The 24,426-nt window shown below is 41.9% G+C and overlaps 1 protein-coding gene across 4 annotated transcripts in view; it reads left to right on the forward strand.

Moving 5' to 3' along the window:
- Positions 1–24,426, forward strand: part of tpra (translocated promoter region a, nuclear basket protein) — a 110,858-nt gene that overhangs the window by 85,870 nt on the left and 562 nt on the right. Inside the window, exons 36-50 of one of the 4 annotated variants that reach the window (XM_060944291.1) lie at positions 10,593–10,789; positions 11,050–11,292; positions 14,894–15,042; positions 15,315–15,395; positions 17,183–17,347; positions 17,569–17,679; positions 20,354–20,444; positions 20,654–20,868; positions 21,239–21,310; positions 21,421–21,515; positions 22,702–22,811; positions 22,955–23,053; positions 23,174–23,333; positions 23,500–23,612; positions 24,012–24,101. In XM_060944291.1, coding sequence (XP_060800274.1) covers positions 10,593–10,789; positions 11,050–11,292; positions 14,894–15,042; positions 15,315–15,395; positions 17,183–17,347; positions 17,569–17,679; positions 20,354–20,444; positions 20,654–20,868; positions 21,239–21,310; positions 21,421–21,515; positions 22,702–22,811; positions 22,955–23,053; positions 23,174–23,333; positions 23,500–23,612; positions 24,012–24,101 — 1,991 coding nt within the window. The remainder of the gene's footprint in view (positions 1–10,592; positions 10,790–11,049; positions 11,293–14,893; positions 15,043–15,314; positions 15,396–17,182; positions 17,348–17,568; positions 17,680–20,353; positions 20,445–20,653; positions 20,869–21,238; positions 21,311–21,420; positions 21,516–22,701; positions 22,812–22,954; positions 23,054–23,173; positions 23,334–23,499; positions 23,613–24,011; positions 24,102–24,426) is intronic. The other 3 variants (XM_060944293.1, XM_060944292.1, XM_060944294.1) reach the window with 3 other exon arrangements.

The following is a 24,426-nucleotide window of genomic DNA, read 5'->3' on the forward strand; positions in this document are numbered from 1 at the left end:
TGAAAATCCAAACTTTAAATAATCATGGTCATACTTCCTTCTTTTTTCAGTCCCCTCAGGATTCCGCGGGCCTTTTTTGTGATTGTTGCGGGGGGGTTTTCCAAAAAATTGCGATGAAAGTTGTGGTGTTTTTTAGGTTTTTGTTGCGATTACATTGCGGGAGGAAGTGAACGTTGCGAGAAATTGTTGCGATTCTCTCTTTTTGTGATTAAAATTGAGTGATATGTTAAATATTAAAGTTATTACTGAAAAACTGTTGATTAAAAAACAAAGACACTGAGAAATGGTCCTATAAACAACTTTACCAATATAAAAGATTACCAGGACTACAAAAATGCAGAAAAATAGGCTTTACTTATCCAAATGCACCTGTTGGTTCAAAAGTTAAAGTGCATAGAACCTCACAGCACAACATGAAGTTACCTTAAAATATAATATAAATGCCTCAGCTTTCATGTAAGAAAAAAAACTATTAATACTAGTACTGTGTGCAGGCAGTCTCTCCTGAAGACTAAATTAAACAATAATTATAAACTAATAAAATAAAGGGCTCAGGCTTCATAGAAGGAAAAAAAAACAATTTGAACAGAATCTCACAGTATGATGCTGAAGCCGCCTAAACAATGGAAAATAAAATACCATTTTGGCAAAAATGTTGGCATCCATTAATTTCTTGTATTAAGTAAAAAAATAATGTAAAGTGCACACAGTCCTTCACTGTAAACCAGGGCCAGATTAACACTTTCTGAGGCCCGGGGCTAATTACCAGGATGAGGCCCTTCATATCGTGTCCTAACGCATGACCTCACACAAACCCACGACAGGTGCACTGACACATCAGCGCACACAGTACCAATCTATGACACACTACCGTTTAAAGCGAACTGGCAATATGAATTCAATTCAATTCAAGGGTAGCTTTATTGCCATGACTCATTGCAGTAGTGTTGACAGAGCTGACAGAATAATGATGGAAAACAAAACATATCTGAATAGACCTATACTTAAAAATGTAGGAAGAAAGAAACTAAGAAATTAAACTTATGGTGACTTGTATTAGGCTAATCATCCCAGAAAAGGTAATAAAATGTATTTGTGGTAGATAGAAGAAAACTTAAGGTATGATTTAGATTTAAAAAAAAAAAGGGAAGTTTTGCAATACTTGTAGCTTAGTCAGATAGAATGAAAGGAAACATTATCGTGTATAGTAGTAATAATAATATTTTTAAATGAATAAATGCATAAATCAATATGTATAGCCTGTAGGTACTGTAGACCAGTGTTTCACAAACTTTTTTTCATGGTGACCCACATTTTAAAAGCCACAAACCTTTTTCGCGAAACAAGTCAATAGAGATTATATGTAATTCACAAAGTTGTAATTGACCAGTATTTAAAAAACATTTTTAAAAAGCTCAATGAATACATGTTCAAAATACACACATGTTCAGGTTACTCACAAACCCAAGCAAGAAGGCAGACAGGCAAATTTATGGTGCAACATATTCGGGGTAGGCTATTTGAAATGTGCACACACACACGCTAAAAACTATTTTACAATTAATGGAGCATATTGAGTAGGCAGCAGCGGCCCGTCAGAAATAAAACATGACTCACCAAGTGATTTCAAAAGGCCCATTTTCTGCTCTTCCTCAATGCAAAATCATCAATGAGCTCCTCAAAGTCCAGTTGTCCCAGTATGTCATGCTCTATTGACATTAAAGTCAGATTGTTCAGTCTCTCCTCCAACATTGATGTTCTCAGTCTATGCTTGATAATGCCCAGTTTGGAAAATGACCTCTCCCCGCTGGCATTGCTGACAGGCAATGTAAGGTAAATCCTGAGTGCTATGTCGACATTTGGGAAAACATTTTGTAGATGCCTCTCTCGAATGAATACCAGTAAGTTCCTCGGCTTTCTGTTTTCAGTGGAAACTTTTGCGAAATGCACAAACTGCCCCAGTTCGTCAGGGAAATCATCCGCCAGGTCTTCATGGTATTTTGCCTGCAGGTTGACACTTTTCTCACGTATTTCACTGAGGGACAATTTGTCTAGTTGCGTTAGAAATCCGAAGTATGTGCAGGTTTCTTTGTACACTGCGTGTCTCTGCTGTAATGCACTAATCAGTTTGTCTATTATGACAAAGAATATCTCCCGAAATCGGTCTTCTCCCGCATTGTGCACATGGTCAGGTTCGTCGGTGTCATCGGCTCGGGTGGTGCGCTTCACTGGTCGAGTCACTGTGTACTGCTGTGACAATGACAGTGATTTGGCCTGGAATTCCAAGTGTTTGAACTGGGAGCGTAAATTGGACACACAGTCTATGAGGGACTGGAGTAATTCCACAGCAGTAACTAGGTCCAAATCCACTGTCTGCAGGGCCGTGCTTGTGATTTCAAATCTTTGCAGCACGGTATCCCATATGATGGTGAGGAATGCTGTCTCGAATCTATTCATTTTTTTTTGCCAGGGATTTCGCCTCCTCACGTGCGGCTGATTTCTGATTGTCATCTTCCGCTATCTCCTTTAAAGTGTCGTGGACATTTCTGAAATTTAAACGGAGAGATTTTGTAGCCCGTGCATGTGCCGCCCATCGCGTAAATGAAAGTCCCTTCACCGTCTCCATGCGTTTGTTCTCGTTAGACTCAAGTCCATCCATTAATATTTTCCAGCGGCTAGGCGAAGCTGCGAAAAAAGTGAAAATGGATTGAATCAGCCTAAAAAAAGAACTGGCGTCACGGCAACAATCCACACTACAGACCCCAACAAGGTTCAGGGAGTGGGCCGCACATGGAATCCAATCAGCAAGGGGGTTTCTTTCCTGAATTCGAGCACGCAATCCCTTGTACGCACCTGACATGTTGGACGCATTGTCAAAGCACTGTCCCCTGCAATTTCTGATGTCGATGTGCATGTCCTGCAGCACACTTGTGACAGAGTCAAAAAGGGACTCGCCTGTATGGCTAAATATGGGCAGAAATTTCAAAAATCTCTCAAAGATTTTTTGCCCTCCTCAGACACACAACGCACCACAAACGTTAACTGGTCAATGTGACTCAAATCTGGTGTAGAATCCACTATCAGAGAAAAATACTTCACGTTTTGCAGCTGCATAATGATCTCTGCTTGAACTCGCTGACCCATGAGACCAATAAACTCCTCGCATATAGTAGATGACAAATATGAGGGTGTCCCTCGCCCCTTATTTCCGTATTTTTTCAAGTGTTCATCCAGAAAGGGGTCAAACTTGCCCAGCAACTCCAAAATTCCCAAATAGTTGCCGTTGTGCACTGAGCCCAGTGTTTCGTTGTCTCCGCGGAATGCGAGCCCACGCTCTGACAAAAATTTAATTACTGCCACAATTCTCCGCAGTACCTCTCTCCAGTAATTAGCCTCATCTTTGAGTTGATCCTGCAGCTCCGCATCTGTCCCACGTACCTGCGTGCGCGCAAGCCAAGTGAGCACTGCATTTCGGTGAGGGTGGCCCGCTTCATGCATCTCCACCCGGTCAACGGAATGCTTCCAATCTGAAAATCCATGTGTGAAAGCGGATGATTCGTGACCGAATAGTTTGCAAAAAAAGCAAAACACGTTTCCAGTGGATGGGGAGTAAGAAAGCCATTCTCTTGCTACCTTTTCTCCGTTTCTGAGCGAGTGGCTGAACAGTTTTGCTCAGACATCGTTTCTGACTTTTATAAGTCCTTTCAGAAGTCGAAAAATTGTCATCTTTATGTTGACAAAGTGTGGGTGCCGTAATTCCCTTTCCGACCCAGTAGGTACGCATCTCCTCATTAACTTCTCCCCAACATGCAACATCGGTCGATATATCTGTTTTTGCCCCTGCCTCAGAATCAACAGGCTCCTCCGCTACATTACCCGCCGCTGGTTCTTCTCCGTCACTTGTTTCTTCAGAGGAGATTGTATTGCTAGCAGACTGGCTAGTTGTGTTGGTTAGTTGGCTAGTGGCCGTTGGTTGCTGTCCTTTGCTGACAGTTGCATCTTCGCTGGTAGCCGCTACAGCAGGCTGACTAGTACTCCACATATTGGTTAGTTTGGGTGTTTTCTTAAGTAATTCTGTCACTCTTTCGTGTTTTATTGCTTGTAATTTTCTTTTTTTGGCCCCGCTCTCGTGTTTCCTTTGACCCGACATTTTCGCTCGTTTTTTACTCTACTTCTACTAACTTTAGTTACTTGACATCAGCAACCGGAGGCCCCCCTTGGTGGTGAGGCCCGGGGCTGCAGCCCTTTGAGCCCATTCTTTTAATCCGGCCGTGCTGTAAACACAACACACTTTCAGTAACAGAATTTAAGCCTACATAAACACTGACTCGCACACAGTGTTGCCAGATACTGCTGACGTTTTCCAGTCCAAAATATGTTCAAAACCTGCCAAAATGCACTTGAAACCGCCCAATCTGGCAATACTGCGCACATGCTGCTTCTCTTGAACGTATACACGGAAGTAAGGCGGAAGGTAGTTTGTCGACGTCACCTCAAGACGATGCCAACGATTGGTCAAATTTGCGGGAAGGTTGCGGTGATTGGATATAATTGCAACACCGCCCTGAATTCGCGGGGATTGGTTGAATTTGCAAATCGCAACATCGTGAAATCCTGGAGGGTCTGTTTTTTTTGCTTGGCCCAGACTCTGTCTCCTCACTCACTGTAGCTTTAGGTACTAAAAATCGGTCCATTTTGTCTCTGGCAAAGGCGAGCTGCGCCCCCCCCTGAAGAACTCTGGCGCCCCCTGGGGGGGCATGCCCCACACTTTGAAAAGCCCTGAGCTACAGAATTGTTTATTTTTGTAGGGCTTATTTGTGCAGTCATCTTTGGGCTGAGATGGCCAGGTCAAATCAGTTTACGTCTTGGTAGTTTCTACACAAGCAAAAAAACAAAAGTTACCTTATGTAATGTCATTTTTAGGGCTGTCAGTCGATTAAAAAAAAATTAACTAATTAATCACACATTTTGCAATGAATTAATCGTGTTAAAAGCTTGTTTCATCTTCAGACTAAAGCTTATAATGTATATTTAAATGTAAAATTGCCAAATCGATGTCAAATAATCACAAAAGATGTACATTTCAGACACCATTGTTTAATAGCATCTTTAAACACAGAACTACAGTGCCTTGAAAAAGTATTCATACCCCTTGAACTTTTTCACATTTTTCCACCTTACAACCACGAACTTGAGTTTTTTTTTTTATTGAGATTTTATGTGATAGACCAACACAGAGTAGCACATAATTGTGAAGTGAAAGGAAAATGATAAATGGTCTTCAAAATTTTAAACAAATAAAAATCTGAAAAATGTGGTGTGCATTAGTATTCAGCCCCCTGTCCTCTGATACCTCTAAATACAATCCAGTGCAATCAGTTGCCTTCAGAAGTCATCTAATTAGTTAATAGAGTCCTACTGTGCATAATTTACTCTCAGCATAAATACACTTGTTCTGTGAAGGCCTCAGTGGTTTGTTAGAGAACACTGAAGAACAAACAGCATCATGAAGACCAAAGAACTCACCAGACAGGTCAGGGATAAAGTTCTGGAGAAGTTTAAAGCAGGGTTAGGTTATAAAAAAATCCCAAGCTCTGAACATCTCAAGAAGCACTGTTCAATCCATCATTCAAAAATGGAAAAAGTATGGCACAACTGCAAACCTACCAAGACATGGCCGTCCACCTAAACCGACAGAGCGAGCAAGGAGAGCACTGGTCAGAGAAGCAGCCAAGAGGCCCATGATCACTCTGGAGGAGCTGCAGAAATCCACAGCTCAGGTGGGAGAATCTGTGCACAGGACAACTATCAGTCGTACACTCCACAAATCTGGCCTTTTTGGAAGAGTGGCAAGAAGAAAGCCATTGCTGAAAGACAGGCATAAGAAGCCATGTAGGGGACACAGCAAACATGTGGAAGAAGGTGCTTTGGTCAGATGAGACCAAAGTTGAACTTTTTGGCCTAAATGCAAAGCGCTATGTGTGGTGGAAAACTAACACTGCTCATAACCCTGCACACACCATCCCCACTGTGAAACATGGTGGTGGCAGCATCATGCTATGGGGATGCTTTTTTTTCAGCAGGGACAGGGAAGCTGGTCAGAGTTGATGGGAAGATGGATGGAGCTAAATACAGGGCAATCCTGGAAGAAAACCTGTTGGAGGCTGCAAAAGACTTGAGACTGGGAAGGAGATTCACCTTCCAGCAAGACAATGACCCTGAACATACAGCCAGAGCTACAATGGAATGGTTTAGATCAAAGAATATTCATGTGTTAGAATGGCCCAGTCAAAGTCCAGACCTAAATCCCATTGAGCATCTGTGGCAAGACTTGAAAATTGCTGTTCACAGACGCTCTCCATCCAATCTGCCTGAGGTTGCAGGGCTCGACATTAACGGTTGTCTGCTTGTCCGGGACAAGTGATACTTAATGTCGGACAAGTTCATCGTCTCAGTTACTTGTCCGATTGGACAAGTGCCAAAATACGCCGATATTCGGGTTACATATCAAATTTATCAGTTTATTCACATGATTTCCGAAGCATCTCACTCGACATGTTTTGATGAATCGCCGGATGTTTCTATTAGGAAAGAGCGATGTGTGCATGCGCAATATTCCACTTGCGAAACCGGCCAATACCACTTCGTGTATTTGAGCTGAAAAGTAAACGGTCGTTTATGATTGGTTTTAATCGTGTCATACACGTGGATTTGACGACATTTCTGTTGGCGGGATCATTATTCAACTGTATATTTACGTTGAGTGTGTGGTAATTTCCAAATCTTTGAATTGTTGTTGATGGTGTTCGTTATATAGCCGAGCGTGCGCTGGCGGGGAATGTGCGCCTGCATGCGTGTGGATTGACAGGGAGTGAGGTGGGAGTGGGGAAAGTTATCTAGGAAATACCAAGCTGTCAAATGGCTGCTAATTAGGTTACCGGCTGTATTAATTAACTAATTAGTAATGGGAGTTTAGGGATTTGAAACATAGGGCTCTATAATTTAGATATAATTATGGATTATTTGAAATTATCTTTTTTTTGACCATTAAATACCATACAGGAGCCACACTGAATAATTGGACAACAATTAATCAGTGGAGGATATATATTCAAAATTAATAATTTAAAAATGAAAATATATATATATAATATACAATTTTAATTTTCTGGTTTTCAATTTCTCATAAATTAATGATTGATGGAGTCCAATTGATGGAGCAGAACTCAAGGGTTGATGGATGAAGATGAATAGAAACTTTATTTGTATCCATTCATCTGCGAGTCAATAGAGGTGTGGAGGTTTTCATAACAAGATATAGATAGTTTTCACTGACGTCACGGCATTCCGGGGAACGCCCCCCAGCCGCCATCTTGCGGGGCAAACAAAACAGACCATCGCCACTGCCGGCTACGTTATCTCGGACGAATTTATTAAGTTATATAGTCAGTTTTCTAAAATAAAGATCAATGTCGGCAAAATCAAGCAAACGGAAGTATATGGATACATTGGACGACATCTCACGACAATGGTATGCAGCCAAACTGGCCTTGATTGGGGGAATTGACCCCTACGAAGTGGACAAAGATGCATTTTCAAGTGACCATGCAGGGCTGCCATCCATATCGTACCCTGATATTGTGAACTATTTCGTGAATACTAAAAGCGCCTACACACTTGACGACCTCAAAGCATACAAGTCGCTGGAGTCATACAATTATTTTGTCTGTGGCTGGGTCCGCGAAGTCCACCATATAAAAACAAGTGAGAGCCGTGTCCTAATTACAGCCAAGGTATGTAAACATTGGAATTTTAGAGCTCTCAACACTGCATATAAATGTGTGTGTATAATATTGAGTTGATTTAAGACAAATTTTACATCCATTAGTGGTATTACAGTACCATGTCAGTATAAACTTTGTAATATAATTAACTGGTATGTAGGCTTGTTACATTTTGTGTTTATGATAAATATGACAATTTATAGGCCAGTAATAATCACGTTTGCAGCCTTGTACCAAATGTATGCTGAGTTTCTTTGTTTGCTCGCCTTTGTGCTCCCGTACAGTGGGAATTACATAAAAGCTCCGCTTGACTACTTCATTTGACCTATTACGACAGCCGTGAATACAACAGGTGTGCACCATTGCTAGCTTTAAATAGTAATAATGTAACTGTAAATGTAAATAATATATAAATAAATGTAACTCGCGCGTTACAATGTGTGCTCAGTGACCCGTACGGTAAGCTTGCCCCGCAAGATGGCCGCCACCAGGGAATCCCCGACTCTGTGACGTCATGTGAAAACTATCTATATTATCTTGTCATTTGATACACTGAAATCTAGTTATAATAATCAGTCATTTACAGTATTAATCAGTCAATTTTGTTATCAGTTGTTTTTATTTGTTTCTCTTGTCCAAACTAGTGACGAGTGTTGTTTCTCTTGTCCAAACTTTTGATTCATAGATATTATGCATATGTTGTGAATTCAGAAACAAATGCAATTAAGATATTTGTAACCCAACAAGGTGTTTTTTTTTTTTTTTTCTCCCCTCAAATATTTCTTCGGACAAGTCAACTTCACATTCGGACAAGTAAATTTCCGTTCAACTTGACCAACAGGACAAGTGGTTTCAAAAGTTAATGTAGAGCCATGGGTTGAGCTATTTTGCAAAAAAGAATGGGCAAAAACTTCAGTGTCTAGATGTGCAAAGCTGGTAGAGACTAGGGATGTTAACCGATGACCGATGGTTGACCGAATCAGCGTCAACCGGTTAATTTTTTTTTTGGTTGTCGGTTAAAAAAAAAAATCAATCGTTTTGAAGCTGCCGATTTTGGAGCAGAGAACCTGGAATTCTGTGTTGTTAACGCTTGGGGCATGCCATGCGGTGTAAGGACGACAGCTGACAAATCAGAAACACCCATTCAGTCATATCCCGCCCCAGTTGAAGACAGCTGCCACTCGGCGAAAGAAAAGTGTAGACACAGGCTTTTTAGCTTACAAATTACTATTCTGTTTTTTTTTTTTAATTATTATTAGAAGGCACATGGAGTTTAGTCCTGCCTTGGCCAGTGCATTCTGAAAGTATGTTTCGGTCTGTAGCCAACAATGCATGTTATTGCAGATCATATATCTCCACACAAATTAAAGGCGCAGATGCCGACTTTTTCACGGCTGAATCGTGCAGATCCTTTTATTTATTTATTTTTTTTTGGGGGGGGGGCGCGTTGGAGTGTCTGAATAATTTCATCAGAGTAAATTCTGTAGTAAAATTACTAAATAAGCAAATGCCGTTACAGTCCATGAAACATAGGAAGTATGAGAAGAAAACAGTAAATCAGAAAGCTGCGCACATCTGCGCAGCTTCCGCGAAAACGTGCGCAGCTTTCTGATTTACTGTTTGCTTCTCATACTTCCTATGTTTCATGGACTGTAACGGCATTTGCTTATTTAGTAATTTTAATACAGAATTTACTCTGATGAAATTATTCAGACACTCCAACGCCCCCCCTAAAAAAAAAAAACGGATCTGCACGATTCAGCCGTGAAAAAGGCGGCATCCGCCAAAAGGTGCGCCGTTTGCATCCCTGTAATTAAACTCGTAGGTTAACCGATTTTAACCGGCTAATGAGGCTCGATGGTCGGTCAAGATTTTTAGTTTTCGCCATCCCTAGTAGAGACATACCACAAAAGACTTGCAGCTGTAATTGCAGCAAAAGGTGTCTACAAAGTATTGACGCAGGGGGGCTGAATACTAATGCACATCACATTTTTCAGATTTTTATTTGTTTAAAATTTTGAAGACCATTTATCATTTTCGTTTCACTTCACAATTATGTGCTACTCTGTGTTGGTCTATCACATAAAATCTCAATAAAAAACTTTTAAGTTCGTGGTTGTAAGGTGGAAAAATGTGAAAAAGTTCAAGGGGTATGAATACTTTTTCAAGGCACTGTATGCAGTTGCCGAAAGAAAGCTGAAGCCTATAAAGTGCCGGTTGATTTTAAAATCAAGGGGGGTGTGAGAGAGAGAAAGTAAGTAAGTACACATACAAGAAAACACAATGCTCATCGGTTGGAAGTTTTTAGCTATCGAAATAGCCGAAGCTTTGGTAATCTTTTCACTGACCGGTGTAGTTATTCACTCATGAGTAGCACAGTCCCGTAATGTAGACTGGTGAACAGTACAGATGGTTTCCACGAGGTGTTGTGCGTGAAGGTGATATTTTAAAGTTGAGGTGCTTCTGTGATTATTGAATTTGGCTTTGTAAGCTGTGCCAATTGCTTTTGTTTTGTTTTCTCAATGGTTCCGTCAGGCAGCTTTTTATATTGAAACTTTCTGCCCAAAACTCCTTCACCGTTGATCTCCATCTTTAGTTAGGGATTGCCTCTGGCTAGAATGAGGTTTCGAGGCATCCGTGTCCTCGCAGCCCCCACACAGGAAGTAAACAGAACGCAGCTGGGTTAATTGCGTTAATTTATTTTAACATGTTAACTATTTTAAATTAATCGCAACGATTAACACGTTAATTTTGATAGCCCTAGTTATTTGATTAAAATATTAACTTGATGGCATCTTAACTTCGCAGTGCTAGCACCAGTGAGCCACCTACAGCTAACATCAAGCCTACTCCTGTAGCTGGAGCAACCAGCAAACCTTCGTCCATTCCAGGCAGCAAAGCCACGCCAAGAGCAAGCATCAGACCTATGATCACGCCCGCTCCTGTTACCACACCAACTCCGACCGCCACAGTCATGCCCACAGCACAGACAGAGACGCAGGAGGGTGAGAAACCGAAGCGTTGTTTTCATTACGGTTAATGTGACTTGAAGTGCTCCTGAACATGCACGTTTAGAAAATGTGACCAATTAATTTTTTTTTTTTTTTTTTGAGTGCACGGGTAAATTTTATTTATTTTAGCTGTGCGTAGCTAAATCTTAGCTAACTCTTTTTGTAATTTGTCCGCATTTTATACACGGCCTAGCTTAATTAACTCGCACACTTTCTATCAGTTGTTATAGATGTATTTATCATAATCACTACAGCTCTGCAGCCGACTGAGGCGCCGGTGGAACATGTGACCGTGTTTGGTAGCGGTTCTGTGCGTTCCACCAGTCCAAACGTTCAGAGCACTCAGTCGATCATCACAATGCAGCAGAGCCAAGCTACAGCCTTTGTCCAGCCCACCCAACAGCAGACCAGTCAAGAGTCTGCAGCACCCATGATGGAGGCAGTGCACAGCTCTCAAATGGAGAGACCGTCCACCTCCACTGCTGTGTTTGGCACAGGTGAGTAAAAAATACAATGAGCTCTATTCATGGTTCATAAATCAGCCAGCCACTGGTAGTAGACCCCGAAGCCATTTGTTTTCAGGATAATGGCTGGCTGATGAAATTATTGGCTGGCTAGCTGACTCAGCCAAAACCTTAATGGCTGCTGCAGCCACCAAAATGTTTATGGCTACAAATGGCTGATACTGGACGTCACTGTGTGGCATATATCCGGGCGAACGGATCAAACAAATGGGGGGAATAAATAGCAAATTACCACAGGTCCCCTGGTCTCTTACTTCATTGTAAATATAAATCTAGCAAGATTGTAGTTCAGTGCTAATAATAAGCTAATCTGGATTGTTCGAGGAAGGCATCTAGCTATCTACTCTCACTAGCAATGACCAGTGAAGGACTGGCAGCTATCTTACTATGATGAAAGTAGAGTGGTGGAGTACTTTTTTTTTTTTTTTTTTTTTTTTTTTTATCAATCTCGAAGTATGTGAAACAAACAAAAAAAAATACCTTTACACTTTCCCTCAGCAGCAGCAAAGAATGCAGCCATCTTGTCGATATCGGAGTCTATTGATGCTCTGGGTGGGTTCCCGGGTTCCCCAGTGTATCGTGGTAACGGTGTGAGGGGCGGGAAGCCAGACAGGTAGTCACAACGGCAAGCTTGTGGTGGCTCTCTGTGCTGTGATATCAGTTCTAAATCTCTACAGTGTATGCCTATACGTCTCTATTGTGTTACTACTAGTGTGTACAGTTGATCATGTTTGTGTCACTTTTCTTGTAGCTCATGATGTGGATAAACCCATTATTTGATGTACACAATTCTTAGTGGCTCAGCCAAATTTTATTAGATAGCGGCTCAAATTGGCTTACAAAATTATTGGCTGGCGGCGGCTCAAATTCTAAATGGCGGTTTTAGTGGCGCCTGGCGGCGGCTTCGGGGTCTAACTGGTAGGATCAAACGCTGCACCACCTAAAGCACCAGCTTTGATGATTATTAATTTAAAAAAAAACTTGCTAATTGACCCTCAGTATGCAAGAATGCTTTGAAGTGTCTCATTATCTGTGCAAGAGACAGTTTGCATCTGGTCATGTGATATTTCAGCACAGATGTTAAACATTATCCTTCCGCTTGTGCCTGGGGGGGGGGGCGTCGCGGGGAGATGTAGACGTTTCTCTGCAGCCAGGCGAGTAGCCTCCTGGAGAGTCAGGCCATGTGCACAGAGGGTCTCTGCTACTCCCTCTATCCATCTGCGGCGTGGTCTCCCTCTGGCCTTGACACCTGAGTGTCTGGCGGTGTAGGCTGTTAAGGCTGATGATCAGCATTGGGAAGACAGAATCCATGTCAGTTGGCCGCTGCCCAGAGAGACTGGAGATCACAGTTAATGGACAACTCTTCAAACAAACCACGGAGTTTAAATACCTGGGGAGCATCTTTACAGAGGATGGGAAATTAGAGAGATAGAGACAAGAATAAAGAAAGCAAACTCTGTCAACTACCAGCTAGCACCTCTACTAAGGCACCCAAGTATTCCTATGGAGACCAAGGCCAGACTGATCAATACCATCTTCGTTCCGACACTCGCATACCAGTGCCAAACCTGGACCCTGAACAGAGCACAGGAGAGAAAACTCACAAGCTGTGAGATGAGGGTCCTGAGAAGAGCAGCTGGAAAGACAAGGAGAGACAGGTTGAGGAACGAAGTGGTTAGAGAGATGGTTGGAACCAAACCTGTCCTACAGTTCATCGCCAAGCAGAGAGTACAGTGGTTTGGTCACCTGACGAGAATGCCAACCACACAGGATGTTAAACTGGGGGGGGGGGACGGTGTCGCGGGGAGATGTAGACGTTTCTCTGCAGCCAGGTGTAGGCCTTAACAGCCTACACCGCCAGACACTCAGGTGTCAGGGCCAGAGGGAGACCACGCCGCAGATGGATAGAGGGAGTAGCAGAGACCCTCCGTGCACATGGCCTGACTCTCCAGGAGGCTACTCGCCTGGCTGCAGAGAAACGTCTACATCTCCCCGCGACGCCCCCCCAGGCACAAGCGGAAGGATAAAGTTTAACATCCTGTGTGGTTGGTATTCTCGTCAGGTGACCAAACCACTGTACTCTCTGCTTGGCGATGAACTGTCGGACAGGTTTGGTTCCAACCATCTCTCTAACCACTTCGTTCCTCAACCTGTCTCTCCTTGTCTTTCCAGCTGCTCTTCTCAGGACCCTCATCTCGCAGCTTGTGAGTTTTCTCTCCTGTGCTCTGTTCAGGGTCCAGGTTTGGCACTGGTATGCGAGTGTCGGAACGAAGATGGTATTGATCAGTCTGGCCTTGGTCTCCATAGGAATACTTGGGTGCCTTAGTAGAGGTGCTAGCTGGTAGTTGACAGAGTTTGCTTTCTTTATTCTTGTCTCTGTCTAATTTCCCATCCTCTGTAAAGATGCTCCCCAGGTATTTAAACTCCGTGGTTTGTTTGAAGAGTTGTCCATTAACTGTGATCTCCAGTCTCTCTGGGCAGCGGCCAACTGACATGGATTCTGTCTTCCCAATGCTGATCTTCATCTCGTGACGATCGCATGCACTGTTTAGCTCATCTGTGTGGTGCTGGAGTTCCTCCTTGCTCTCGTTCAGGATACCTTGATCGTCAGCAAAAAGCAATTCGTTCAAGGACTCTGGATCTGGGTTAGCTTCCTTTGTGATTTTATCCATGTACACTATGAACAGTAGAGGTGAGAGTACACATCCTTGTCTCACTCCGGACCTTATCTGGAACCAGCTGGAGAGACCATTTGGTGTTTGTACTGCACTCTGACTGTTATGGTAAAGTGCTCTTATGTTCTCTAGAAGTTGGCCCTTTACACCGTACCGTTCTGAAATCTGCCAAAGTTTGTTCCTGTTTACCCGATCGAAAGCTTTTTCCTGATCGACAAAGACAAGGCGGAGATGCTTTTGATACTCGCAAGCCTTCTCACAGAGTTGTCCGAGTGCAAAAATTGTGTCCGTGCAGCCCCTCCCTTTCCGAAAGCCGAACTGGGCTTCACTGAGCATCGGGTCTGCAATTGCTCTTGTGCGTTGTTCAAGAATTTTTGCAAATGTTTTACCCGTGTGACTGATGATGGAGATGCCTCGGTATGTGCTGCGTTCTTTCTTGTTCCCTTTCTTCTTCCATATCGGTATGACAATCGATTTCCTCCAGTCCTCCGGCACACACTGTTCCACCCATACTTTCTGGAAGATACCAGTGAGCCATCTGATGCCAGTCTCGCCACACGCTGTGATGGCTTCTACAGGGATCCCGTCAACCCCTGCAGCCTTGTTACAGATGTTAAATACTACAGAAAACGATATCAAAAAAACTTAAACGACTGCACAGGTTTCGAAAACGTTTTGTCTTTATAAATTAAAAAGAAGACATTATGAATAATATTTGAAATCAAAAACGGATATCAGCCAATTTGCTAAGCTTGCATGACACTATTTTGATCGGCTCAATCATGTGTAATCAATTAAGAAAGCCAAAAATAACACTCAAGAATAAAATAGGAATACATGTAATGTGCCTGTCCAATTTGTGTGGGGTTTTTATTTATTTATTTTTTTATTTTTTAAAGTGTCTGCAAGCGCAGGTTCATCTCTGCAGAAGCGTATACGAGAGGATGAGCTGGAAAGCACCACTGAGGTGACTGAGAGCACACAGGATGACCTTAACGAACCCCCTACAGCTAAGAAGATCTGTCTCATCCACAGAGTCGGCATGGAGGTGTGCTTCATAGGCAAAAATGTTTTGTTTTGTGTCTGGGTGTACAGGGTGGCTATGAACAGCTGTGTAAAATAGATGGATAATAGCAAGTATACATAAATGTCTGCTTACAAGTTGCAGAACTTGCTACAGGGTAAAAACGCACCTTGTTTAATTTAATTCTTAAATTAGCTGTTACACCAGAGGTTTAACAGATTTGTTTGCAAGGTTTGTAGTGTAGCTTGTAGTTTTTAGGTGAAGCTCTGTCTAAGGAGGTTATTTTGTCTGAGCAGGAGGATATCGGTACTGAGGAGAGTAATGATGCAGAAGCTGAAGCTCCTGAAGGTACACTGGAAGCCCCAGATGCTAGTGAGGTAAATCTTGCTATAATTTTGTGCGAATAAAAGCCTGAATACTGGGAGTGAGGCAAAAATTAGCATGATGCACATAATCTGTGAGGTGGTGTTATATTGAATTACAGAACAGCTTCTGTTAACCTGAAAACAAAGTGATGTCCAAATTTCTGTAAAAAAAAAAAAATAAAACAATCCATATTGTTTTATTTAAAAGTGCTGTTCAAATAACATTGAGTTGAATAAGGAGCCTCGGTGCTTTCAGAAAAAAATGTTATTGTAAAAACACAGAAATGCTGCCTAAAGGCCAATTTATGCTGACAACGCAGTCCTCGCAGATGGCGTGGCAGATGGCGTCTGCGTAGCCCCCCCACCTTCGCAGACGCTCTGCGCGCACCTCCCAAAAATTGTGACCACCGCAGAAGCCTCGCAGACAGCGTCGCAGACAAGAGGGCTCTGATTGGTCCACTCTACATCCGCTGTACACGCACTTCCGCTTCCCTACTTTCCCGGTTTGGTTTATTTTCACGACCGCCATTTTTAAAAACACGAGCGAAGATGGAGCAGCACGAAGAGCGGTTGATCGAGGAAGTGAGGAAGTACGGACATCTATACGACTCCAGTTCTAGTCATTATATAGCCTAGTAAACTAGACCCACCCGCCTAGCGGCCAAAAATATTTTTGCCTAGCGAGTGGGTCTAGCCTCGCACCATATAAACAAAAACACCCCAGGCATCAAATCGTGCCCGCCAATCACAACGCAAGGTTTTTGTTTGGATTCTTTGGGCGGGCTTTTGCAGGAGTGACGACAAATCTGCGCGACGCTGGAGAAAGCACAGCAGGAAAGATGGCTACAGCTAGTGAACAGCGCGCGTTTGACTCTGCTTTGGAATCAGTTTTAGAAGAATTAGACTTGGAGTTTTCGTTGAAACATGAGCAGGAAGAGGCTCTCCGCTCATTCCTTTTCAAGAAGGACGTTTTCGCCGTTTTGCCGACCGGCTATGGCAAAAGTCTGATCTACCAGCTGGCTCCGCTCGTAGCCAAAAGGATGGGGCTAGTTTGTGCAGTACGAAGAATTAATAAACAGCTTTGAAACATTACTTTTTGATTGTTTCTTATTTTCCCGTTATTTTAAATTTAAGGGAAATTATTTCACCAAACACCACTAAATAAAAACTCTCAAAAACAGTTTAAGCAAACCCTTGAAAAACACTTGGGGAAAAAAAAGTGTATGTGGTACAGACTCCAAACTTGTGGTCATTATCTCCAAACTTCTTAATATCTAGAACCTGTTTATTAATTAATACGCATTTTGAAAAATTATTTATTTCAAGGTCTCCCCCACTGCTTTCTGTTGCTCTGACTACGTCACAGTCACTGTTGCTCTGATTGGTCAGAGCGTTGGCCTATACGCACAGAGACAGTTTGAAAGACAGCGGTTTGTTCCTCCTACCCCCGTCGGAAATGTCTACGGATCGAGGCCAGACTAAATATTCACATTTAGTCTGGCTTGCCAGGCTAGTCATTATAAGTAACCGGAGGATAAACACTCCACTAATCACACCCACCAACTACTCCTAGCGATTTCGCGACTTCGCGCCCCCTTGCGTTGTGGCGGTGAATAACATCGCGCACGCCTATTACTCCCCGCTCAACGATAAATTACAACTGTCTGCGAAAAGCTATCTGTGACAGCCTTGTCGCAAGAGCATGCAGAGGCCCTAACTAGGCAGTTTTTTTTTTTGTTTTTTTTAAATTGTATGGATATTTAAAGACGGTCTTTCTGTGTGTGCTTTGTATCTTACAGGACGGCTATAATGCGTTAGGTGTAGAAGAGACCCTGTCTCAGTCTGTTCCCTTGGATCAAGTGAGTGAATCTCAAGAACCAACCTACGAACACAGGCACGATGTCATCGTCATTGAGACAGACAGCAACAGTGAGGAAGACGGGGGTGGAGCGGAGGCTGGACAGGTCAGACAGTTGGCAGGAAAATTTATAGAAGTACCTTTAATGTTTGTATTTAATATCAACATTCCTCATGCCTTACTAAAAATTTTTTTTTTTGTTTAAATATATTCATGAACAGTTGGTAGTAATTAACAGTTGATGAACTGGAGACGTGTGTTCTGATAAGATTTTGGATGTTTCTGACACTTTTTTTTTTTTTTTGGCTTATCCTGTCCCTCCTTCAGCAGTATGGAGAGGAGGAGGATGAAGATGAGGATGGAGCAATGGTAGAGGGAGAAGAGAGTAACGAAGGCAGTGGAGATGTCAATGAGCCGTTTGAGGGCGAGGACACGGAGGTACAATCCGTTACATGTTCGTTTTTTTTTTTTTTTTAAACATTTTTATTTCAATTCAGTTTGGACATTACATCATGAACATATCTGAATGAGTTTTAACATTAAATGTTAAAATTACAATTAAAATTACTGACAATTACAAAAACCCCAACAAGATAATAATGACAACAAAATTTAAAATAATAACAATAATAATAATACAAAAAAAAAAAAAGACCAAGGACAATTTAAAGATCAGATACAGGGCAAAAACAATTACAACAAAGACAATACAAAAAAAAAAAAAAGGAAAACACATTACAGAGAGGCCACATCAAAATATGTTATGACTAATCACAATCTTTGCTATAGAGTATACTTATGCTCTAGCCTATTCTATGGTGAGTGTGGTGTGTGTCTTGATATAGTCCAGAAAATGTCCCCATATTTTCTTGTAAGTGTTTTTTGCTGAACCCTTTGCTGAAGCCTTCAGAGAATATCTTATTTTTTCCAGCTTGAGGAAATACAGAACATCCTTGACCCAATGTGTTACTGTTGGGGGTTTGCAGGCTTTCCATTTCATCAAAATCAACCGTCTGGCCAGAAGTGTTAGGAATGCAATACTATGGGATTGTGCTCTAGTTAGACCTAAGTGATCAGGTACCACCCCAAATATCCCAACCACAGGACATGGCAAGACTGGTTGTCCCAGGAAGCCTGATATTATGTCAAAGATGGATGACCAATACTGCGCTAGTTTTGTACAGGACCAGAACATGTGGGTATGTGATGCTGGAGTACACTTACAACCAGGGCTTTGAACCGGTTCAAGGAACGAAAACGAAAACCGGGAACTTTTTCTATTTCACATAGAACAGAAACGAAACCAGAAACTTTATTATTTTTTACGTTCCGGAACAGAAACGCTTATTAAAAATAATGGTAACCGGTTAATACCGGTTTTTATTTCATTCCTCAAAGTTTCTGTAGCCTACAAATAAAAGTCATTCTTCTCCTGCGCAAGTTTCTATGACCTGCTGGGGTTCACTTCCTGTGTGACGTTCGCTGACTGAATGGAGAGAGCGGGAAGGTGGACTACTATCACGTCTCCATTACTGAGTGTCTGAGCAAAGAAGAGCCTGAACGTTGCAACCTCCCTATTGGCTGTTTGTAAAAATGTATCAGTTGTTGCCCTTCCCACGGGAATCATCGCGGGCTCGAGAGACGAGACCTGACGAGTTAGTTCGTTGGTAGCAGAACAAAATGTCTGGACATAAATCGGGTTTTCAGAAAAGGAAAGAAAATAAACGGAGGGTCAAAAATACAAAAAAGGAGGCAGAAAATGCAAAACGAGTTTTAAGGTAGGACAAATGGTTACTTTTTAAGGCAGCCCGCTGTGGCTGCAGGCCTTCAGTTGTGTCATTGAATGGTTACTTTTCTGAGGCAGCCCGCCGTGGCTGCCTGCAGGATTATTTATTATAGCCCATTTAGTTAAAATAGTTGATCTAAAATGTTTATAGTTATGTGATGGTAGTCCTGATTTAGACTGTTTTTTTTTTTTTTTTTTTTTTTTTTTTTTTTGGGAGGGGGGGGTTGCGCGATGTTGCACCCGGGTCCAGATTAGGGCAGAACCGGCCCTGGCTACATTTCAGGTGTAGTTTGTTTTATGTATGTACCGTATGTACTTGCATAGATGTGTACTTGGTCTTCCAATATGGCGCCTAACAAAATCTCGCGGTGCGGTGACGTCATGCGGTAGCCCTCTATAGGGCCTGACTAGCCTTTGGTAACACACTAAACGAATTATCTTTCATTTTTGGCACTTTTTCTGTTTGTGTAGATGGGAAGACATACTGAGAATCCAAATCGCCAACATTTGAAATAATAATTGTTTTGAATTATTTCTTGTCTTATTTAATGAAGGTTGTAATAGAATTAGCCTACATTTGGCTTAAGCTGGATGAGACAGAGACATAATTTTATAGCCATTTGTTAAACAGCTGACAGGGAACGTAATTAACCGTTCCGGGAACGAAATTTTTTTGTTCTAACCGGTTCGGGAACGTCTATTTAATGGTGGAACCCAAAACCGGAAACGTTAAAATTCCATTTCTGTTCGGAACGAACCAATAGGAAAAAAATTCTGGTTCAAAGCCCTACTTACAACGATCACATAAAGGGTCAACATTAGGAAACCGTTTAGACAGTCTCAGTTTAGTCCAGTGGGAACGGTGTAAAACTTTGAATTGTAGGAACCCATGTCTGGCACAGCGTTACATGTTCTTTTAAAAAAAAAAAAAGTTTAGCACAGATTTTAATTTGTATTATAAGAGAAGACACTTTGGTTTGGTTTCAAATGTTTTAGTTCTGCTTTTGCGCCACAAAGATAATGCTTCTAACAGCGGAAGTGTATAATTATTGATTTAGCTTAATGCATGCTGCATGCCTAAATCATGATACTTTTCCTCCAAAACAATTTTTATTACATTAAAAATGTGTGGGTTTTTTGAATAACCATTTTGCTCTTTCACTTATATTGACAGTGATTCCGTTTAATTCAAGTTGAGTCCAATTCATGTTTTTACCTTTCAGTATTTGAACTTCTATTATTTATTATTTTTTAGATATTTGATTTTAGTCTTTTAAATAATCCAAATAATGGTGCATCTGGTTTATTTGTCGTGCTGTATTACAGACAGCTGAGGCCACCGAGCCAGGCACTGAGAACGAGGAGAGTCAGGGAGCATCGGACTCCACCCAGAAACACGCTGACTCTCAGAGCAGTGGTACTGTTGCACATACGTACACGTACATAATTCCACTATAGGTGCAAATATGCATAATACTTGTTCGTTGTTATGTAAATGATCTTGTTAAAGTTTCAGAATAATGATCACTGCTTTAACCAAGCCTGATTCTAACCAAACTCAATTAGTTTTTGTTATTCGTAAGCGGTGAATAACATTTTATTAAGCAAATTTATTTTATTTTGAAGGTGTGTGTGCAGGTGAAGCAAGTGTCAGCACCATGGAGCCGACTCCTGCGGTTGAGCCTGTGAGGGAGGTGCAGCCTTCCCCCAGCACGACCTCCAGCAGCTCCTTGTCCTCTCAGACCCCCCGACTGCCCCAGTCACCCCGCAGACCGCATCAGACACCCCCACCTCGCCTCAACATTCACCCAGTCCCTGAACTCGGACCCCCACTCATACAGGTACAGTATTCCTCCTTCCGCTATGTAAGGAACGTGCAAGTCATTTTGTTTTTCATGTTTTTATAAACTCTCTGTGGTTTCCTGTCATCTAATTAAAAAAAAAATATATATATATATATATATCAAAGCATCTAGATCAGAAGCATGTTGAATTTTAATGCCTGTGTTGCTTTTTTAGATTTTATAGCAACAGTATAATAGTAAATATTTGCAATAGATATAGATACTGTACACAAAGCAGTTCCCATGCGAATGGATCATACTGGCATATTAAACTGATCCTAATAAAGTGTGATTTGATTAATTCTCTGGAAGGACTTTTGAAAGTAAAATTTGTGGTTTTCATTTTCTTTTTCTTTTATTTTTACAGAGGCAGTCAGGTCAGACGAGACGCCCATCGACGAGCCGCGTACCCCAACTCACGCCTGGGATGGGAAGCATGGTACGACTCTCTCCCTTCTTCTGTCTGTGTATTATGCTTCATGATATTTTCTTTTAAATTCGCCCATGGTGAAACTCCCATTTAATGTTTTCCCTCTGTTATTTCTCCAGCAACAGCACTTCTTTGATGATGATGATCGTATGGTTCCCAGCACTCCAACTCTAGTGGTTCCTCACCGTAATGATGGTTTTGCCGAGGCTATTCAGTAAGTAAAAATATCTTTCTGGCTAAGGTTAGCTGTAGTCTGGTCTTTAGCTAGATCTTTCTTTTTTTTTTTTATTAGCTAAGCATCTATTTCTTGTGGCAGAAACCATGAGAGTGATGGAAAACCAGCAAAGTGGCTCAAAGGTGTACTAAAATAAAGGGTTATGGAAGAAATTTTGCAAATTTATTTGGCAGCATAAAATCCTTTGTGACCCAGTTTTTGTGAATGGATGCATTATGGTAAAAATGTATTACAATAGCATTATGAGTACCTTAATTGACTTGTATGATGATGCATCAAGCTTGGGACTGTTAATTAGCCTGATAAGGCTGTGCTGTTTTGATGTAGCGAATGCTAGCCATCACAGTTTGGATGTTGTGTTAAGCCTAGGTCACAACCGGACGTACGATTTTTTTGGCCGTGCGATTTTTGGCATTTCCCAAATCGCTGCGTTTTTTTTTTTTTTCGTGGAGAAAGACGCACGTTGGCCGTAAGTTTTGTCTTGGAACCTGAAAAAAACGTAAGCGCCCGTAGAGTTTGTTTGACATGACAAAGAACCTCTGCGGCCAGTCTACGGCTCGAAAATCAGCACGTCACACGCGCACCCTCCATGCGTTTCTTGCGTTTTTTGCACTTAGACCGGCCGTAGGAGCACGTACGGCCGGTTGTGACCGAGGCATTAGCGTTATTTCCTTGGAGTCTAACGTTAGCTTGTGCACTTGTTATAAGTGGAATGTAGAAAACTGTTGCTGCTCTGGTACTACCGGTACTTTGTTTAATGTTACTAACCTTACCATTTTACTGACGGATGCAACATACGTTGAGCTCCTCAGCCGGAGTGCCAACTTTATGTTAACATTAGCCTCTAATGGTTCCATTTTCTTTATACTAAAGATAATATTCCCCTTGGAAGCACCTTCTTCCACCCCTGATTAGTTTGCACTCCTGAAATTGTCTACTTTTGATACAAATCTGTAGCGTTAGTGCTGCTGTTCGTTCTGTTTTTGTCAGTCAGGGAGGCAAAAAAAACAAACAACAAAAAAAGATAATTTCCAGACAGTCATTCTAATGCAAATTTTTTTTTTTTTGTAGCATTCAAATGGTGACATCTCATTATATGTATAAAGCTGACGGATGTTTGTTCCCCTTGAACCATGTGTTTGTCAGTTCCTGTACTCTGTCTCAGTTCTCCTCAGGTTGCTGGAGTCCCTCGGTTCCGTTTCGGTCCTCCAGAGGACATGATTCCTCAGACGAGCTCATCTCACTCTGATCTGGGTCAGCTGGCATCCCAGGGTGGTGAGTTTCTCAAAGCATCCTATTGTTTCTGTCATTCTTTCTTTAATCAGTTTTCACCACCTGTTTAAATGTTTCTGTGCATACGTTGTGTGTAGTGGTAAATGCACTAAATGACATGAATATAATCCTAAAAATTGCGTTAGGTTTGGGCATGTATGAGAGCCCGCTCTTTCTGGCTGCTCATGATGATGAGTCTGGAGGCAGGAGTGTTCCTACCACCCCTCTACAGGTCGCAGCTCCAGGTAGCCAGTCCGATCACTTGTCAGTTGATCACAAGATTGCCTTCAGCTGTTTTTTTCTTATTTTTTTTTTAAATCATTTTTAATGAAACTTTTTTTTTTTTTTGGTGGGGGGGCGTGAAGTGAGTGTCTTTGCTGAGAGTCAGCCCTCGGATGTGGCCGAGCCAGCCTCACAGTCTGTCCCCATGGTCAGCACGTCTACGGCAGCCATGGGCGGACCTGGAGAAGCTGTTCCTGGGGATGATGCTGATGATGTGTTTATGGCAGAAGCGGAAAGTGAAGGGTGAGGGGTCATGATCATTGTTTGGATATCTACCTTTTTTTTTTTTTGTGGAATGGTGCATTGTTGGCTTATGTTTGATGGAGCAGCTTGTGTTCTTAGGAAGTAAATTAAAGTCAAGCCCTCATTTTAGATTATTAATTTTAATGAGATTTTTATGGATGTGCAGAACGAGCGGTGAGGCATCGTTAGAGAGCCAGTCTGAACTGGAGCCTGCTCAGCCTTCTGATGATGCAAGCCTGCCTTCTACTAGCCAAGAACCAACCTCCAGCTCTGCTCCAGGCATGCACACACCACACACAACTTTCAATATTTCCGGTCAGGTTGAAGGCCTTAAGAACTATTATATTAACTTTGATTTTTAGCAACACTTTGTTTAGCAATAATTAATCTGCTGTCTTGTATTTGATATCTCACACACACACACTAGAATCACTGAGCTTAAACTGAGGCTAGCAATAGCTACCTGTTGCTAAGCTAGCACGCACACATCGATGAGTTGTGCATGTGGTACACATCAGTGAGTATGCAAATGATTCTGAAGTGCACAGGAAATTATATTCAGCACACTTGATTGCAAATTAGGTCTGAACCATTGAGAGAGTCTTCATACTTAAAGTATTAAATTGAAGTTTTGGATACGTGCAGAACATGAACATGTTCATAACCATGTTTCTGCAGACACCAGCAGCAGTCAGCAGCCCAGACCTGCAGAGAGAGCTCGCAGAGAGGGTGCACAGCCCCTACGCAGAGCCCAGCTCATCAGGAGAGGTATTTAAGCACGTCATTACTGTCCACAATCTTTCAACTAGACTACTGCCCCTTATAGTGCAAAATGCAAAGACGCACATCATCTACCTCATGAGACGAAAATCAGTCCGGCCACTGTAGACATATAAGCACCATGAATTTTATATAAGCATGGCACTTTGCAGCGATGACGCTGTGTGTCCTAAACTAATCGTTTAAAGGCAATTCTTGGTCTGCTTAGGATGGAAATGGTCACCACAGAATGGTCCATCCAATATTTAAAAAAAAAAAAAAAAAAAAGGTTGATGCGTTATGCTTGTTTTCACTCATTTTATTTCATTCATCA

The sequence above is a fragment of the Neoarius graeffei genome, chromosome 17, assembly GCF_027579695.1.
Source record: "Neoarius graeffei isolate fNeoGra1 chromosome 17, fNeoGra1.pri, whole genome shotgun sequence".
NCBI classification, from domain to species: Eukaryota; Metazoa; Chordata; class Actinopteri; order Siluriformes; family Ariidae; genus Neoarius; species Neoarius graeffei.